We start from the raw sequence: 16,908 nt of genomic DNA, 5'->3' as shown, positions 1-16,908 counted from the left end.
CATTTGAAAGGCCTTGCTCGTGCCTATTCATTTCCATCGTCGCAGAAGGCCCTTGGATCTAGGACTGGCCAGGCCTGAATGATTACCCCCGCTCAACATCCCGTGGAATATGGCGATAGGGAGGAGAGAGTTGGAATGTGGGATCCAGAAGCTACAAGTTCAGAAGGATGAGAAACCAAGAGGACTTCGGAATGGGAAGGGATGCTATGGACAAGATCTGGTCCTCGCTAGATACTGCGGCACACTATATACATCACATACGAGACCGATCAGGACGCAAACTCTCTGAGATGGGTACATCCTGTCCACCAGACGATAAAACGCTCGCTCAAACCATTTTCCTGACGTATTCGACGGGACCAGCATACCTGAACCGTCCACGGAACACGTAATATGTCAGAGAAAAGATGACCACACTTCCGTAGACGAGAACGGCCCAGTTCATCGTCTGCGGATTCGGATTTGGTCCTGGGGGAAAGAAGATCATGACGAAAGCCAACCACAGGAAGCCCACTGAAAGCAGATTGATGGCCAGACCATACCGGCCGAGGGAGAACTTGGACGGCAAGAGCGGCTCTTTCCGGATGCGCTTGAGCGCCATGCAGCTGATGGACACGATGTAGGACGACAACAGTGCGCAGAGGCCGAGCGAGGTGAGTTGATTGAAGGCGATCTGCGAGCCGATGTTGATGAGTGACAGCAGGCACGAGACAGCCACCGTGAAAATGACGCCGTTGAGCGGGATGTCCCAGCCTTCGGGCACGTAGGCAAACCAGTTGCTGAAGGGGACGCCACGATCACGCGCAAAGGCAAAGATCTGTCGCGACCCGGTCGCCATGTTGGTCATGGCGCCGAAAGTGCTCAGCGCAATCATGATCGACACCATGGCAGTGGCGCCAGCCTTGGATTGTGTGGCGTTGTAAAAGACTTGAATGAACGGGTACCCGGTCGGCGTGGACAGGACCTGCTCGACGTTTCCGACCGTGTAGCAGAAAGTACTGCAGAGCACCGGTCGTCAGCAACGGATGGCATATATCTGGGATGCGAGACCGAACTTACATGACCATGATGAAGCCCAAGGTCCCGTTGAAGATGGCCGTGAAGACCATGGCGCGTGGAAGGACCTTGCTGGCGTTCTTCAACTCCTCCGACATATGGGTTGCCGCATCGGCACCGAGCAGCGAGAGTACGGGACTGTTCATGCCCACCAAGCACGCTAGGCCGACGTTACCCCAGCCGTTGGCGTCCTCAAAGACGGTCCAGACCTGCTTCGAGGGTGTCCGCGGGGCGAGCACCCACAAGGGGACGAGAATGCCGAAGAACCCGGCGATGTGCAAGAACAAGACAAGACCCTCCACGAGAGGGAGTCTCTTGGCCAAGACGGTGTTGAAGAAGCCACAGATCAGGGTGATGGCGATGGTCAGCAGCGTGCCGTGCCAGTATTTGTAGACATAGTTGTCGTAGTTGAGGACGATGAGGCCCTGGATCTCGGTGGCGGCGAGGAAGGTACTGGATGCAGCGCCGGCTTGCCAGCCGAGTACGCACACCCAGCCGATGAAGTAGGAGATGAACTTTTGTGCTCGGGGTGGTGCGAATTCAGACACCCAACTGCGCAGGATTAGCATCTCAGCCTCGTGTGGGAAGTTGGTGATCCCCTTACTGGTACTGTCCACCGGCCGTGGGAGCCATACTGGCCATTTCGGCCATGGAGACGATGTTTAGGGACATGCCGATGGCACAGGCGATGTACATGTATACGAGGCCGGCGGTGCCGCCATTGCCCAAGGCGAAGCCGGCAGTACTGTGAGTGTCAATACCGTTAGCAAGTCGTTACTCGATAACATATTCCGTGATATCCCCCCAGATAGGTTGGTCCGGAGTTCGAGAAGCATTGGAAGCATTGGAACCTACCCCAGTTGGCTTTCCCACGTGCTCATCAAGATCATGGCAAACCCCATAATCGAGAGGAACCCAAAGTTTCGCTGTTGAGAGAGAGAGAGACACAGGTATCAGTATTGGGTTCTTTTCTCCAGCATACACCGGGCAAGCACAGACACCATACATACCCTGAACTGTTGTTCTTTGCCCATCCGCTGCATATCCTTGACATCGTCAACGGTGCCATCCTTCTCGCCAACGACAGCCCCGCCGCCCTCCGGGATATCGTCTGCATAGACCTGGGTCTCGTGAGATTTCGAAGACTTGTCCATGGCTGAGACTTCTCTGGCTCCTCAATTCTCGACAACTTGGACGTAAGGTTATCGAGAGAGCAACAACAACAACAACAGGCGAGCAAAACACGTTTCGAAGATGGAAAGAAAAGGGAAAAGGATTGCCAGTCGAGAAGGAAAAAAAGAGGTACGGCGACCCGCCGTTCATTCCTGTTATCCACGAGGGAGAGGCCCTTCGCTTACACCACGCCCCAATGGTACGCGAGGGCTCCAGGGGTGGCGACGCAGCATGTGCACTACCTCTACCTAAGCTGTCCCTGCTAGCTCAAGACGGCCTCGCCCTCGACGCCGCGTCCGGATTGCTGGATCCGACGGTCCTCACTACAACTAGGGCGGCTGGGGTGTGGAATGCTCTGACGCTCCACCACTATGTCTGTCCATCTGTTGAGGCCTAGGGAGCCAGCCTCACCTGAGCACCACCCCAAACCCTCGAGGAACATTAGTCTAGCCTGGGCCAGTGAGAGTCAGGTTTGGCTCCTGCCACTCCCTGGGTTTAACTGTTTCCTTGCCAGTCTATGATGCAGGGATACCAGATATCCCAAACTTCTAACCCCCATGTACCTGTTCTCTGCATGCCGTATCCTGCCCAGCAAGGCTAGGTCGGACGGCCATTCAGCGCGGCCCGCAATTTCCGTGTGAACATCACAAGTACCTCCCTTGAACCGGGGGGTGGAGGGCTCGGTCACCTGCGTCGATCTGTGCTTGATATCTTGGACACTGTTCCAACCTATAGTACTCGGTCTCCTTCCTGAAGATCTGCTACAATCTTTCTCTTCTCCCCACGTGAGGGTCAATTTCAAACAACATGACTTCCATCACTGGAGATGGGCCTCGTTTCGCAACGGTGACAGACGACGACTATGGCGGCGTGGTCTGGACCGTGTCGATCCTCTGCGGCATCTACTCGGTGTTGACCATGACGTTGAGAGGCTACATCAAACTGAGAACCTGGGGGTTTGACGACTGGTTAGCGGCGGCAGCGACTGTACAATAAGTCAAATCTTTCCGCAATGTTCCAGGACTGACAAAAAGACACAGGTTATGTCTCTGGCCCAATACATCGCCGTGTGGGTGGCGACGTCGAAGGGACTGGGCAGATCCTACAAACACCTGACCGAAGCACAGGCGACAGCGGTTGGGAGGGTAAGATGGCGCAGTGACTGCTTCGAACTGCGAACACCAGATGGATCTGACGTTTGTCTCTAGAGTGTTCTTGCCGGCGAAATCTTCTTCATTATGTCGTTGACGTTGGCCAAAGCCTCGGTGACTTTGCTCATCCGCCGACTCTTCTCCATCAACATGCAAAAACGGGCCTTGGTATGCGACTTGTTCCTGGGTGTGTGTGCGATATGGGGTCTGGCGTCCATTTTGATCATTGCCATCGACTGCCCCCTGCTCTCCTTGATGGGATACCATGGCCGGTTTTGCGCGAATTTCGTGAGCCTTCCACTCGACCCGTTGAGATATATCGCTTACAATCCGGTGAATAGGTTGCCCGCTGGGAAGCCATTGGGATTCTTGATGCTGCCACCGAGGCCGTGATGGTCGGCATGGTTGTTTCTCTCCTCTGGGATCTAAAAATGAAGACGGGCAGAAAGGCCCAGATCGTGGGCGCATTCTCCTTCCGACTGGGGTAAGCAGCGCCATCTTTAGTTCTTGTGTTGGTGCACTGACTGGATGAAACCACAGGATCCTCGCATTCGCCGCTGTCCATGTCTGGGATCAGAAGAATTTCACCGTGCGACCCAACACCGGCGTTCGACTCGCAGCGCCTATTGTCTTCCAACAGATCGAGCTGTGCTACTCTCTCCTCTCCTGCACGATTCCCAACCTGAAAAGCTTCCTCCTCAACTTCGACACCACCATCGGCATGACCCTCGACCCGCTGACAACGAGATCGCACGCCGTCACACATCCTTACTCTGCGACGACATCTTTTCGCATGAAGTCGCTACGGTCTCGAAATGGCGACAACCCCCCCGTTTCAAGAGATGCACCACTCTTTCGACCAGACGCTGTTGAATACACGGCCGCAATCAGTCGAGCCAGTCCAGCCCAGATGAACGAGGCGGCGTCGTCGATTTCTCGAGACAACGGGTCGGACCGCAGCAAGGGCAGTCAGGAAATGATCATCCGCAGAGAAGTGGCGTGGACTGTTCATCAGGACTAAATTAAGAGTTGCACGGGGATGAATGCGGATCCAAGGGGGGGGAAGTCTACACTCTGTCGGCAGTGGAAGGAGGATACTATTTACATGTTATTTTTTTTTGAGTCGTGTTGTGTTTGTTGAGCGTTTACGGCCGATTACTGGGAAAACTGTTCAAACGGCAGGAGAATTCGATTGTGCCGATGCAATTGTTGGCGGAAAACTGGGAGGACTGTAGCATACCAAGTTGGACAGGTGGCTGTTGGGATTCTTTGATCAAAAGTAAAGAAAAATCCTTCACCAAACACTGTCCTTCCCACCAGGCTGAAATGCTGACCACACAGTAATACCGAGTACCTCGCACGGAGTCAGAGTATACTCCGGACTCTGTACGCAGTTCAGGATTACACTCACCGGCACATTGCGCCACCAGAGCTTGACACGGCCCGATGGAGCCGTGGTGGAAACTCTGCTCGACGTGGCCCCAGTCGCTAGTCCCCCTTAGCCTGGGACAATCATCGGCACTTGCTCGTACCCTTGTGTCGTTTCATGCACGAGAGCAAGTTGGGCTTACAGCACGCACATAGACACATGAGCACATGTTATGCATCCCCACAGAACTCGGGACAATTGTATGCATCATTGCAGGGGACGTGAGGAGAGAACACGGTGATCTATCCTCCTCCTCCTCCTCCTCCTCCTCCTCCTCCTTTTCCTCTTCCTTGGTGCCTAACAAGCATTGTTTGTCTACAAAAGCTTATCAACACCAACCTCCGAATTAGGATCGGCTCGTGCGTGCCAGTCGGGACTTCCCGGGGGCCTCTACACCTTGTTCCCCGATTGGCTCCAGTTGGCAAATCTGATAGACATCCACGCCCAATTAGGACACAGTAAGATTTCCGTCCGAGGTCTTGGTCAGTGAGTAGTGGTAGTAGGAGTACGGCAGTGGGCGCTCTGGGAGCCCACCAACCCTTGAAACAAATCCCCCTCCCTCCCCCGGTACGAGACGCCCCTCCCAGGCCTGGTGCTGATCGGCATTTGGGTGGCATTGATCGTCAGTGCCTGCTTACTCGACCAGCGACCTAGTTGGCAACAACGGAGGCTTAGGGTAGGGCTTCCTATGCATCTTAAGCGAGCTGATCCAGACCGTCGATGCGTCCTTCCCCGTGCCGCTTGCTGGAGTGTATCCCGAGGGTGCTTTCGGAGTCCTACCACGCCACGATGAGGGGGGCTTTTGACCACCGCCACCCAGTTAATAGTGGCGACAGATTAGGCAAAGGTGTGAAGATGGGCAAGGGGGTTAAACTTGCGCACGAGGACGGTACCCAGGAGGCTGTGTAACTGTGGAGTAAAGATCTGGAACTTCCCAGGAATCATTTGCAGGGTACGAGGTATGTAGACAGGGCTGAATCTTGCTTTCTCTTACCATGTGGGCATGAGAAATTCCGATGCTTCCCGCGAGCACGCCCTGAGACACCGCATTTTGTCTTGATTATCGAAACATTGCCAATCCATACAGTCCACGGACGAACCGTCTCTCGAGACGGCTCGGCGCTGAACTGGTTCGGCGTGCATTTCCATTTCTCCTTAAGAAGAGCTGCTGTAACGACATCACTAACTTGCCCGCCGGAGCCTCACGAAAACAGCTCGGAAATCCGATGCCCATTGTGTCAGGCTGTGGGCTCAAGCGAGCGCCCGCACTACACTAGCTAGTGACCCTGTCTTCGAAGACAGCAAAGGGGCCACGGGCCCCAGCCAAAGGATTGACGGCACGAGTGGTACCTCGTACGGGAAGTGTCTGGGCTTATTAGCTTGGAGCAGAGCAGAGGGGACCAACCACCACGTTTATCAATCACCACCACAGGCAATTCTCCGATCAGGTCAACCCACACAGTCAGTCCTGTGTCCTTTTGGCTTGTTCCATCAACCCCCCTCCCTCCGTTGTTGGAAAAAGGATGGCCCATCTCCGCCTCGCCAGGCTCTCCGACCTCCCAACCATTGGGCAGGTCTTTGCGACCGCCTTCCACGACGAAGAGGTTGTCGGACCACTCCTGCACCCCTACCGCCATCAGTACCCGGATGACTACCTGGCCTATTGGCGGCGACGGTGCTGCGAACGCTACTGGGATTACGGCCGGGTGCTCGTGGTCAGCTGCGAGAAGGATCCCAGCACCGGACGCGAGGTCGTCGTGGGCGTGGCCGAGTGGGAACGTGTCGGTTCAGGATGGACCAGGTTCTGGGGCCTGGCTGGCTTGTGGGATCCACGTTGAGTTCACCCACCCCGTGCATGCATGCATCCCTCCTCTCTTCCCCTGACCTGCTTTGCTCTCTCCCTCGCGAGAGAGCAAGAGAGCGGTGTGCGTTCTGCGTTTCTGGCCATACGGATAGATCACGGCGAACCGAGTCTCGCACGCTCCAGATTCTCAGGCACAGGCTCGAGCACGAGCACGAGCACGAGCATGGTATGCTGACCATAACATGACTGACAGGGCGACTGATCCTCCCCATCATCAAGACATTCAACCACATCGTATCGATCTGGCGGCCCAACCGCGCCGCCGCCGTGGCTGATCCGTCCGACCCCTTTCCCCTGACCCCGACGACGCTGCAGCGCACGCTGTGGCCGTTCATTTCGCACTGTTACCTGTCGCCGCCGCACCGGCTCACGCGGTGGTCGCTCGACTGCATCGCGGTGCACCCGGACTTTGAGCAGCGCGGCCACGGGCGGGCGCTGGTCGCGTGGGGCCTGGACCGCGCCCGCAAGGAGGGCATCCCCGCCGGCGTCATGGCCGCCGCCGACAAGGAGCGCTTCTATCAGCGCTGCGGCCTGACCGAGGTGGCGGGCTGGGCTAACGACGGCGTCGACGACCAGGGAAGGGTCAATCCCTTGAAAGGAAGGGTCAGGGGCGGATGTATCCTGTATACGCGCGTGCCGGAGGATGATGAGTGGGAGAGCATGCATCCCAAACGGGAGTGATGTGATGTTTCTGGGTGATTGATCGACACATCAACACCATCACCGCCACAACAACGACGACGGCGTCTGAAGCTGTGGATGTTCGCTTGAACCTTGCGGCCGGAGAGGGAGACAACAACCATGATTTACAGGCGTTTCTTGCTGGCTTGGGTTTGTTTTTTCCGGTTTCGATGGCCCAGTCACATCATATCCTCTCATCGCCTCCTCTCAAGAACCATAATTGACATACTTGGAGTCAGCCCTGCCAGGCAGCTGTTTGGTGGGAAATATACTGGGAACCGGGAATAAAAATCGCTGTCTATTTGAAAGAGAGGTATCCAGTATTATTATATACGTCTTCGTCCTCGTTATGGATCGGCCCGCCCGGGCCTGAAAGACTTAATTAATTAATTCAATCAAAACAAGCCTTCGCCACGACGCCGGCGGTTGAAAGGAAACTTCACAGAAAAAACCAGAGAGACAAAGAGTCTATATCTAGGCCGTGGATGTACAGTCCACACGGGCACTGCTCCCCAATAAATAATATAACAACTACACTCTGAAAAGAATGTCTCTACGCCCAAGACAAGAAGACGACGACGCGCCAACCTTTCGCATCATCACCACCCTCAAACACACGCTGTTCAATGCTCAGGACGCCGAGTCTGCAGACTCGCGGGCCCACGCTCTGGTCCAGCGCTGGAAAGACGTCAATGGGAGGCTCTTCGTGCTGCATACACGGCGTCTGCGGGAGGCTGCCGAAGCATTCGGCTGGACGGATGTTGCGACCAGCCTTTCCCCCGTCGTCGCGAGTGCCACAGTGAGCAGCAAGCAAGCGGATGGAGGAGGCCCAATATCGTCAACGGCCGCCAAACCTGTCATCAGGATAGAATGCCTCGTCGAGGAGGCCGCAGCCGCCACCGCCGCCTCCTCTCCAGGCCCCAAACGAGGGTTTCTACGAGACGTCCGCGTCCGCGTCCTGATCGACCGTGACGGCGAGGTGGCGGTGGAATGCACGACCGCCGGCATGGGCGAGGACCGGCCTCTTTCGACGCTCACGCGCGCCCTCGACATGTACACCTCGTGTCCCTTCACGTCCACGTCCACGGTGCCGCGACAGGGCGACGACCAAGCAGCAGCAGCATGCCAGGTCACGCTTGACACCCAACCGACACGGCCGTCCCGGTTCACGCGGCATAAAACCACCCGCCGCACCGCATATGACGAGGCGCGGGCCCGCGTCGCGCTGCTCCCGACCACGCCGCCCACGACGCGGGAAGTGCTCCTCTCCAACACCGACGGCCAGGTGACCGAGGCGTCGTTGTCGGCTGTGTACTTCCGGCGTGGCGCCACCTGGCTGACCCCGCGCTCGGACTGCGGCGGCTTGCAGTCCGTCACCAGGCTGTACGCGCTCGAGCAGGGCTGGTGCGACGAGGGGACTGTTCTGGCTTGCGAGGTCGAGGACGGTGAGGGCGTCTGGTTGAGCAACGCGGTCAGAGGCTTCTTCCCCGGCGTGGTGAGGCGGGAAAATACCTGATAGTCTATGGTCGCAAGGAAAAAAAGATTGAAAGGATCTCTTAGTTGTCTGGAGTCGCTGTGTATGGATACAGCCGATGAATGCTCCTATTCTAGGTCGTAATCATTCTTTCTAGTCTTGGATCAAACCATGCGTTCCTGAGAGAAAGATATGCGGCGTTATCTATTTGAGGTACTTCTCCCTCCCACAACATCTCATCGCATAGGTACCTCTTTCTTTGGCTCGTTCTCCTTGGCGGCACCTGTCGTCACCGTCTTCTGGTCCGCCGGGACTCCCCTAAATAGCAATCCTTTCCGGCTGAAAAAGTCATGTACCACCTCGTCGGTCACCTGTTTCCTCCGCTCCTGAAAATCGCCCACGTATTGCTGTAACTCCTTGATGCAGAGTGCCTTGAGCTCGCCGGTCATCATCTCGCCCTTCTCATATTGTTCCTTGATTCGCGCGAGTTCGTCATCATCTTCCAGGAAGAAAGTGAGGTACTTGTAGGGCACGTCGACATCCGTTCTCCCGCCCAGCTCACGCTGTTTCTCTGCCGTGTCCTGTCCACCAGAAAAGGCGAAGCGGTTGATCTTCTTTTTGATTGCGTTGGGTGTATCGGTGAGAAATATCGCAGAAGTGTCGACACTAGCAGACATCTTTGTGCCCTCGCCTTGCAACGCGGGGAGGAAACGAGAGTGGATGAGGCATGGTTTCTCGTATTTCATCTTCTCGGCGATGTCTCGACAGACACGGAAATAGGGATCCTGATCAATGGCGCAAGGGATGAGGCAAAGGATCCTCGGGACGCTTTTTGCGTCGACGCCAAAAATATGGGGGAAAAACGTTGAAAGCGAGGGGGCAGATTGGGTTGCCGGAAAATGGAACTCTCCGATGTTGTTGCTGTCATTGAATCCAAATGCTCCTTTTATCTGGTTGAGCGTGACGTGTTTTGCGGCAAAGCACACATTGCGATAGAATGCGCCTCCCATGTACTCAAAATCCGAAAAGATGAAGGTCTTTTTCGGGTCGAAGCCCAATGCGATGATGTCTTTGGCATTTTCTCGTGCATACCGGGTGGCATCGTCCATGCTGATGGTCTTGGAGTGCATGAACTTTTCGTCGTCTGTCAACTGGATCACAAGGGGGCAGTCGAACACTTCCTGTAGCCAGCGGGTAAACTCGAAAGGCACGCTGTGTCCGACGTGCATGCTGTCGCTACTCGGTCCTCGCCCGGTATAGAGGTAGAATCTTTCGCCCTTCTCATACTTGCTCAGGATTCTTTCGAGTTCGCGGTGGGATATCACGATTCCCCGTCGCATGAACCTGTGGGGCTTGTGGCCGGTGGCCTTTTCGAATCTCTCGAGCAGTTCGGGCGAAATGGGCGTGGCACCAAAGTCGCGGATCAATTTGCTGTAGTCTACTGGCTTGATCTGCCCAGACTCGTCGACGCCGCCGGACACTTCGAAGGGAGTGACTTTTTGTTCCGCCATGGCGGGCGCGGGGTGTGGAGGCGAGGAGGAGGAGACAAAGGGCAGGAAGTGGGAGAAGGAGGACAAGGCGCCGACGGTGTCCTCAGAAGCCGCGTGGGAGTGAGGGACAGTTGGGGGGAGCAGTCGCTGCACGCAGTGTGAGTGTGAGTCTTGAGAATTGGCCGTTGACCGCGGTGACAGTCTCCTGTCCAATGAAATGTCGCCGTCGGATATGTCTCTCCGTCCTCCACAATTCGCCGGCCAAGCATTTCTCTCCTCTTCTTTTCGGCCGAATGTGGCAACTGCGCTTGAGAGCTCGCGTGAGGGTCCGATGTACAAATTCGCCATCTCCTTTCCATCCTCATCACACGCCTTAACCATCAGCCGCAACTTGGGGGTCAATGTCTTCATGCCAGGATGAAATTCTACGAACACTCCTTTAACTACGACTACACCTTCCCTGCCGTGACTTTGGCATATTTCCTGCGCTATCCGAATCCTTACTCCAGGCATGTGCTCAGCTCCGACGTAATCGACCGCTACATCGATCCCGAGACCAACCGACTACATACTGTACGACTGCATCTGAAAAAATCCAAAGTCCCCGCCGGCATCCTCAAATTCCTTCCTCGTGGCCTTGCCGGCCCGGGTGGTGCAAGCCAGAGCTATGTCCTGGAGAAGAGCACCATTGACATCAATGAAGGATGGATGGAAACAGAGTCTAAAAACATGGAATGGACCGGGATCTTGAGCGTTGTGGAACGGCAGACATATAAACGCCAGCGACTGTCCGAGATTTCATCTGCCAGTCGATCGGCCGATGACCTCCAACCGCAGAGACACAAAGAGACCACCACATGCAAGACAGTGGTGACGTTCGTATCACATCTGGGCCAGAACAAGTTATTGAGCCGGAAACGGCAAGAACACACCGCAAATGGCGAAGAAGATGCGCCAAAGCAGGGCCTGTTTGCCGCATGGTCGACGGCTGGCATTCAGCGGACCATCGAGCTCATTGGAGTCAAACGGACCAAGACAGCTCTGGTTAACGGAAAAGAAGGGATGAACGTCGTCTTGGAAAGACTCCGGAACGGCGGTATCGTGGGTGTCCTCGAAGGCATGAGAAGAGATCGGATGGAAGCGTTGGGGCCAGAGGGAAGCTGAAACCCTGCTCCCCTTTGCTTCTGTGGTCATATCCTGCATTGAGCAGCCTCAATTGCAACCCTCAGTTCAATTTGTACTACTAACCCTGTTGTTTGAATGATTGTGAGCCAGGCGCTGGGGACATGTGCATCAAGTATTTTGTAATGGATGGCGTATTTCGAACCAAAAGAGGGATGCGCTGTACCATCGTCGTGGTTCATATTGATAGGTATACAATTCCATCCACTCAACCCTCCGGTTCCTCCTCTTTTGTGGGCTTTCCAACTGGTGAAGTCCAAGAAGTACCAGAGGATGCCGTTGCAACTCCTTTCTGTTGGGGCAAGCATCGCAGATCTTCACTCTCGACTTCACTTCCAGCTGACGTGCTGTCTGTGAGCACTTCGCCTACGATCTCGGGCTTTGAGCAAGATGAAGTGAAGCACCTCCAATTCACTTACACTCTTCACATCTTTCTGCTCTTGGCGAAGAAATGCGTTAAGGTCTTGTTTGGAGTCGCTCCTGCAGCCCACGACTCTCGCCTCTGTCCAACACCATCATCTTCTTGCCTGTCTGCGCCCATATCATCCGTTCGGCAAATAGTCTTTCGTTTTATCAATTCAACAAGGTAGCAATATTGGTCAGCGCGGCTACTTCCCGTCTCTTGCCATTCTTTCCAGGAGCCGTGGCGTTATGGTCGCAGTCACCCCAATCCTGTGGTGGACAGCCATTGTTCTACTGAGCTTCGTCACAGGGTCGAACTCCGCCCGTCGTTTTGACCGCCGTGGTGACCTTGACTATGTTCCCCCCATCAACGCCTCAGCCGCCGCAGGCTGGACAGTGCCTCTCCAGGGCAGCAACACCTGCGACCCTAACAAACCTTGTGAGACTCCATCGACCTGAGGGCTGAAGCGGCCATACACTGACATTTCTAGGCACTGATTCACTGTCGCCTCCGCCTCCGGGCAAGCCTCTTCAATACCTTGCCATCGCTCGCGGCCTGTACATGTATCTGTGCGAGGGGAACGGATCGAGCGACGGGGCCAAGTTTCAATCTCAATCCACACAGCTTTACGATGCCGCACCTCTTATCCAAAATCTCCCCAACGAAGCAGCCTTCCATGCCCTCCCCGCCAAACTTCATGACTTCGATTACGAGCAGCTGAAGAATTCCACCTTGGAGTGCATGGGAACCATTGGAACTGTCAACGACACGGCCATTGTCACTCTGTTCGACATTGCGACGTTCGAAGCTCTTCCGTATGAGTCTGTCCTGGCGCCAGATGACCCCGAGACCAACAGCAGATGGGCACACTCCGTGAGCCCGAAGAAGGACTGGGATATCTACCGAGTCGAGGTTGCGGGAGGCACTCCACCTATTTGTGACAGTCAACGATTCATGGCAGAAGAAGAATACACGGCAGAGTACTGGTTCTTTTACTCCGGAGGAGAAGACTTGTGGACGCCAGATGATGTCAAGAGAGAAGACCTAATTGATCCTATTGATCTGCCAGCTTTCATATGAGGATATGGGAAAAGACCTGAGTGAGAAGATACCGGCGGCCGCAAATCAGCGGCAAAGCATGTGCATGAGACATTCGACGATGCAAGCAGAATCCGAGGACATTGCACCAGATAATAAGAGAGATGGGAGGATGAGATTGTATGCGAGAAATCGAGTGGCAGAATTGTCTTCTGGCCCATCTCATTTCGTTTCATTTCATGGGTTGGGGCAAACAGGTCATTTTTCAAGAGGCTAGAGCCCAGTGCTACACTTCACTGAATGAAGAGAACCATAGTGATGAATGCCATCTCTCACCTGTTCTCTCTTCCCATGCTGTCTCTACTAACTCCCACCAAATTAGCGTGACCGTACCCCGCCAAAAGGGGAGTGTTGCCGATTCGGGTAACTTAAGCGGAGGGCTGCCCGTCATTATAGCACATGAACGGGCAGCCCCCTCCTCCCGTTCCGTTTCGCCTCAACTCTCAACCCTCATCCTGCGCTCTTCAACGCCCACACGATCACTTACTCAGTTCGCCAGATCTTTCGACTCTGATCTGCAAATACCTACGAACGGGCGTCTACTGCACCGTCTTCTCCCTAAATCGCCCCTATCCTCATCCGCCTTCTGATACAGTCTGTGCCACCCACTTAAGCCTCACCCCCATCTCGTCGTCAACCAGAGGCGCAGGATCCCCACCCTCACGCCTGGAACTGATTCGTCCCCTGGAGATGCTCAACCACCAATTCAGCGATTACTGGTGACACCAATCTGTGTATTCATATCCACCCGACAGGCTCGAGACATTCATACCACACCCTTTCACGGTGCGCAGGGTGCACCTCTGCTTGCCAACGCTCACCCTCCACCATGTCGTCGGCTATCAACGATGACGAACTCTCGATCTCCCTCCCGCAGACCCAATCCAGCCGCTCCAGGCCCTCCCTCCCTACTGTTGTCTCACCGCCGGCGCGGGCCAGCTTGAGTCAGACCCCGATGGCGGAGTCTCCAGGTACTGCCCGCGCAATGCAACGACTGCATCAGTACGCCTTCGTCCGCAATATCGGCGAAGGCTCATTTGGCAAAGTCAAGCTGGCGAGACACAAGGTTACCGGTCAAGAGGTTGCAATGAAGACTATCAGTCGACGCAAGTTGATCAGTCGGGACATGGCAGGGCGGATAGAGAGGGAAATCCAATACTTGCAACTCCTGCGTCACCCACACATCATCAAGCTCTACACCGTCATCACAACCAAGACAGACATCTACATGGTGCTGGAATATGTGCCCATGGAATTATTCGACTACATCGTGAAGCATGGTCGGCTCGGTGAAGCGAAGGCCCGCAAGCTATTTCAGCAAATTATCTGTGCTGTTGAGTACTGCCATCGCCACAAAATCGTCCATCGAGACCTCAAACCCGAAAATCTCCTCCTTGACAAGAACATGAACGTAAAGATCGCCGACTTTGGGCTCAGCAACATTATGACAGATGGTAATTTCTTGAAGACCAGTTGTGGAAGCCCAAACTATGCTGCGCCCGAAGTCATTGGTGGAAAGCTCTATGCTGGCCCGGAGGTCGATGTCTGGAGTTGCGGCGTCATCCTCTACGTCTTTCTGGTTGGCAGGCTGCCATTTGACGATGAGTTCATCCCTGCGCTGTTCAAAAAGATCCAGGCCGGCACATTTCACATTCCATCACAAACTCCGCCAGGTGCGGTAAACCTCATCAAGCGTTGCTTGCAAGTGCACCCGGTTCACCGCATCACCATCCCCGAAATCAGACAAGACGAATGGTTCATGAAAGACCTTCCTCCTTATTTGGTTGACCCCGTTGAGGAGTTTTTAGACACCGGTGTCGATCCTAGCAAAGCCATCGATCCGCGTCAACTGGCTCCGGGAAAGCCACTCGATGTGGTTGAGAAAATTCATGAGCAAGTGGTTGGCAAACTTGGCCGTACCATGGGTTACGCAAAGGAGGATGTGAAAGATGCTCTGAGCAAAGACGAACCGAGCGCGATCAAAGATGCGTATCTCATAGTCAGAGAGAACCAATTGATGACGAGCACTCCCCATTACCGCACAGAGAATCCAGAACTGGAGTCATTTATGGCTTCTTCACCTCCTGTTGAGCCAAATTATCCCAATTTCCCTGGCTCGCCACGACGATTTCAGGATATCGATGTCAAGCCCCTTACTCCAAGTCGCACCGACACCCACCGAGCAAGTCGATCACTATCTGAAACTCCGTCGTCGTTGAGAGAAGAAGAGAAGCCCAGAATCTCGAACGTTCGCGTTCTCAATACCTCACTACCTCACGTTCACGAAGAGCTCCTGCAGATTCGCGAAAAGGCAAAGGCTCGCGGTGAGGATCCGGACATGATTCTCCACCAGACACAAGGTCAAGATCAGAAGGATGAAGCTGAAAGTCCGATCCCCGAAGAAATTAAGGATGAACAGGGGAACCCCATCTATCGATCCAAAGAGGAACAAGAAGCCACCTCCAGAGCATTGAAACCACACTCGCGATCGGTGACGGCTCTGAACGCACTGCGAGACCCTAAAAGCCGACCTGAAGGTATGTCTGCTCTGCCAGTCGACGAAAAACGTCCAGCAGCTTCAAAAACCAAGCCCAGACGGTGGCAGTTCGGGATTCGCAGTCGTAATCAACCCTGGGAGGCCATGAAGTGCTTGTATGCCGCCCTCAAGGCGCAAGGTGCTGAGTGGGAGGTTAACCCCTGGCTACGACCAGAGTCGATGCCAGATGGCGAGGACGAGAAGGACGGCATTCCACCGCCTCCACCCGACTTAGAGCCTGGCCAACGCCACCAGATTTTGCAACAGCGGTTTTCATTTGTGGGCGCCGATTACTACATACCCCGAGACCCGTTCAACATTCGGGCGAGAATCTTAAAAAAGGGATTGCTGATGCCTGGTGAAGCACCATCTCTGTCGGCTCACAGTTCCGCTGTCAGTCTGCCCGCCGAAGCACAAACCCAGCTCAAGAAACATATTGAGCAACTGGGATATGCCTCGGAGGATGTCAAACAGGTGCTCGGGATGAACTCGTCCAGCGGAGGCCAAGCAAATGCGAAGTCACCTGCATCGAGCGGACATCCCAGCCGACAAAATACCGGAGGAGAGCCCGCCATGCACAGCCAAGATGCATTCACAGGACCAGGACAAGTGTCTATGAGCAGACCTGACAGTCTTTCGACACTCAATAAGAAGATCCCAAGCGAGCATATCGGAGTTTGGGTATTCATCGACATTCAATTGTACACCATAGAGCAGGGAACGTTTGTTGTGGATTTCAAATGCGATGGATATCAAAATGTGATTTGGCACGATTCGAAGAAGGAACGAGAGAAAAACAAGACACCTAGCAGCTGCAGCACTGTGACCAGCCCGACGAACAGCAGACCCACCAGCGGATTCGGAGACATCAGTCACACCAGCTCTGACCGTCTCGACGAAATGGGCGGAGAGGGCTACTGGAAACCGGTCAGCAAGCGCTACAAGAACGTCGAAAAAGAGATTTCCAGCCCTTACCCTTACCTCGACGTGGCGAGTGACTTGGTGGCTCAACTAGTAAGTCTGAGTGCTAAGGCTGCACAACGGTCCTGACTGACTCTTAGTGGGGTGGCGCTGCTTGAATTTCTGTCTCTTTTCTTGCCCGCGTTCCCGCGGATGTATACGACTTTATGACAGGAACGGTCTTTGCAGCAGTAAGAAGCGCTAGTGCATGGTGAACAGGGGACATTGGTAGAAGGAATGAGAGGAGCGAGAGTCCCTAGACCCTGGGCAACCGTTGCTACAGGTTCTGGAACCACAGCACGGGACCAGGACCTTGTGACTGGTGCTGATAGGAAAGATCTCCGAACCTTGGAGGCAGGGAGATGTTGGGACGGCCAAGACAGTATGCTTAGGCAGCCACAATCATTCAAC

At 54.7% G+C, this 16,908-nt stretch overlaps 8 protein-coding genes across 8 annotated transcripts; 6 read left to right on the top strand and 2 right to left on the bottom strand.

The window, feature by feature from the left end:
• Positions 1–328: 328 nt before the first annotated feature.
• Positions 329–2,210, bottom strand: AYL99_01544 (hypothetical protein; the record flags this gene model as incomplete). The annotated part of the gene is made up of 5 exons (XM_018833060.1): positions 329–998; positions 1,060–1,608; positions 1,661–1,801; positions 1,912–1,982; positions 2,067–2,210. 5 exons carry the CDS (start codon positions 2,208–2,210, stop codon positions 329–331), a joined length of 1,575 nt encoding a protein of 524 aa, XP_018698939.1.
• Positions 2,211–3,036: 826 nt separating this feature from the next.
• AYL99_01543 (hypothetical protein) lies at positions 3,037–4,401 on the top strand (the record flags this gene model as incomplete). The annotated part of the gene is made up of 5 exons (XM_018833059.1): positions 3,037–3,216; positions 3,270–3,374; positions 3,438–3,668; positions 3,722–3,864; positions 3,921–4,401. 5 exons carry the CDS (start codon positions 3,037–3,039, stop codon positions 4,399–4,401), a joined length of 1,140 nt encoding a protein of 379 aa, XP_018698938.1.
• A 1,931-nt stretch (positions 4,402–6,332) lies between these two features.
• AYL99_01542 (hypothetical protein) lies at positions 6,333–7,354 on the top strand (the record flags this gene model as incomplete). The annotated part of the gene is made up of 2 exons (XM_018833058.1): positions 6,333–6,594; positions 6,867–7,354. 2 exons carry the CDS (start codon positions 6,333–6,335, stop codon positions 7,352–7,354), a joined length of 750 nt encoding a protein of 249 aa, XP_018698937.1.
• Positions 7,355–7,901: 547 nt separating this feature from the next.
• AYL99_01541 (hypothetical protein) lies at positions 7,902–8,870 on the top strand (the record flags this gene model as incomplete). Its single annotated transcript, XM_018833057.1, has 1 exon — positions 7,902–8,870. The coding sequence occupies one exon, from the start codon at positions 7,902–7,904 to the stop codon at positions 8,868–8,870; it is 969 nt and encodes a 322-aa protein (XP_018698936.1).
• Positions 8,871–9,064: 194 nt separating this feature from the next.
• On the bottom strand, positions 9,065–10,666 carry AYL99_01540 (tryptophan-tRNA ligase; the record flags this gene model as incomplete). Its single annotated transcript, XM_018833056.1, has 1 exon — positions 9,065–10,666. One exon carries the CDS (start codon positions 10,664–10,666, stop codon positions 9,065–9,067), a length of 1,602 nt encoding a protein of 533 aa, XP_018698935.1.
• Positions 10,667–10,735: 69 nt separating this feature from the next.
• On the top strand, positions 10,736–11,482 carry AYL99_01539 (hypothetical protein; the record flags this gene model as incomplete). Its single annotated transcript, XM_018833055.1, has 1 exon — positions 10,736–11,482. The coding sequence occupies one exon, from the start codon at positions 10,736–10,738 to the stop codon at positions 11,480–11,482; it is 747 nt and encodes a 248-aa protein (XP_018698934.1).
• Positions 11,483–12,151: 669 nt separating this feature from the next.
• AYL99_01538 (hypothetical protein) lies at positions 12,152–12,983 on the top strand (the record flags this gene model as incomplete). Its single annotated transcript, XM_018833054.1, has 2 exons — positions 12,152–12,341; positions 12,394–12,983. 2 exons carry the CDS (start codon positions 12,152–12,154, stop codon positions 12,981–12,983), a joined length of 780 nt encoding a protein of 259 aa, XP_018698933.1.
• An 847-nt stretch (positions 12,984–13,830) lies between these two features.
• Positions 13,831–16,616, top strand: AYL99_01537 (hypothetical protein; the record flags this gene model as incomplete). The annotated part of the gene is made up of 2 exons (XM_018833053.1): positions 13,831–16,551; positions 16,599–16,616. The coding sequence occupies 2 exons, from the start codon at positions 13,831–13,833 to the stop codon at positions 16,614–16,616; spliced, it is 2,739 nt and encodes a 912-aa protein (XP_018698932.1).
• Between the last annotated feature and the right edge of the window lie 292 nt (positions 16,617–16,908).

This window comes from Fonsecaea erecta (genome assembly GCF_001651985.1).
Source record: "Fonsecaea erecta strain CBS 125763 chromosome Unknown Scaff1, whole genome shotgun sequence".
In the NCBI taxonomy this organism is placed as follows: domain Eukaryota; kingdom Fungi; phylum Ascomycota; class Eurotiomycetes; order Chaetothyriales; family Herpotrichiellaceae; genus Fonsecaea; species Fonsecaea erecta.
Note: the sequence above shows the minus strand (reverse complement) of the source record. Positions and strands in the feature narration are given on the sequence as shown.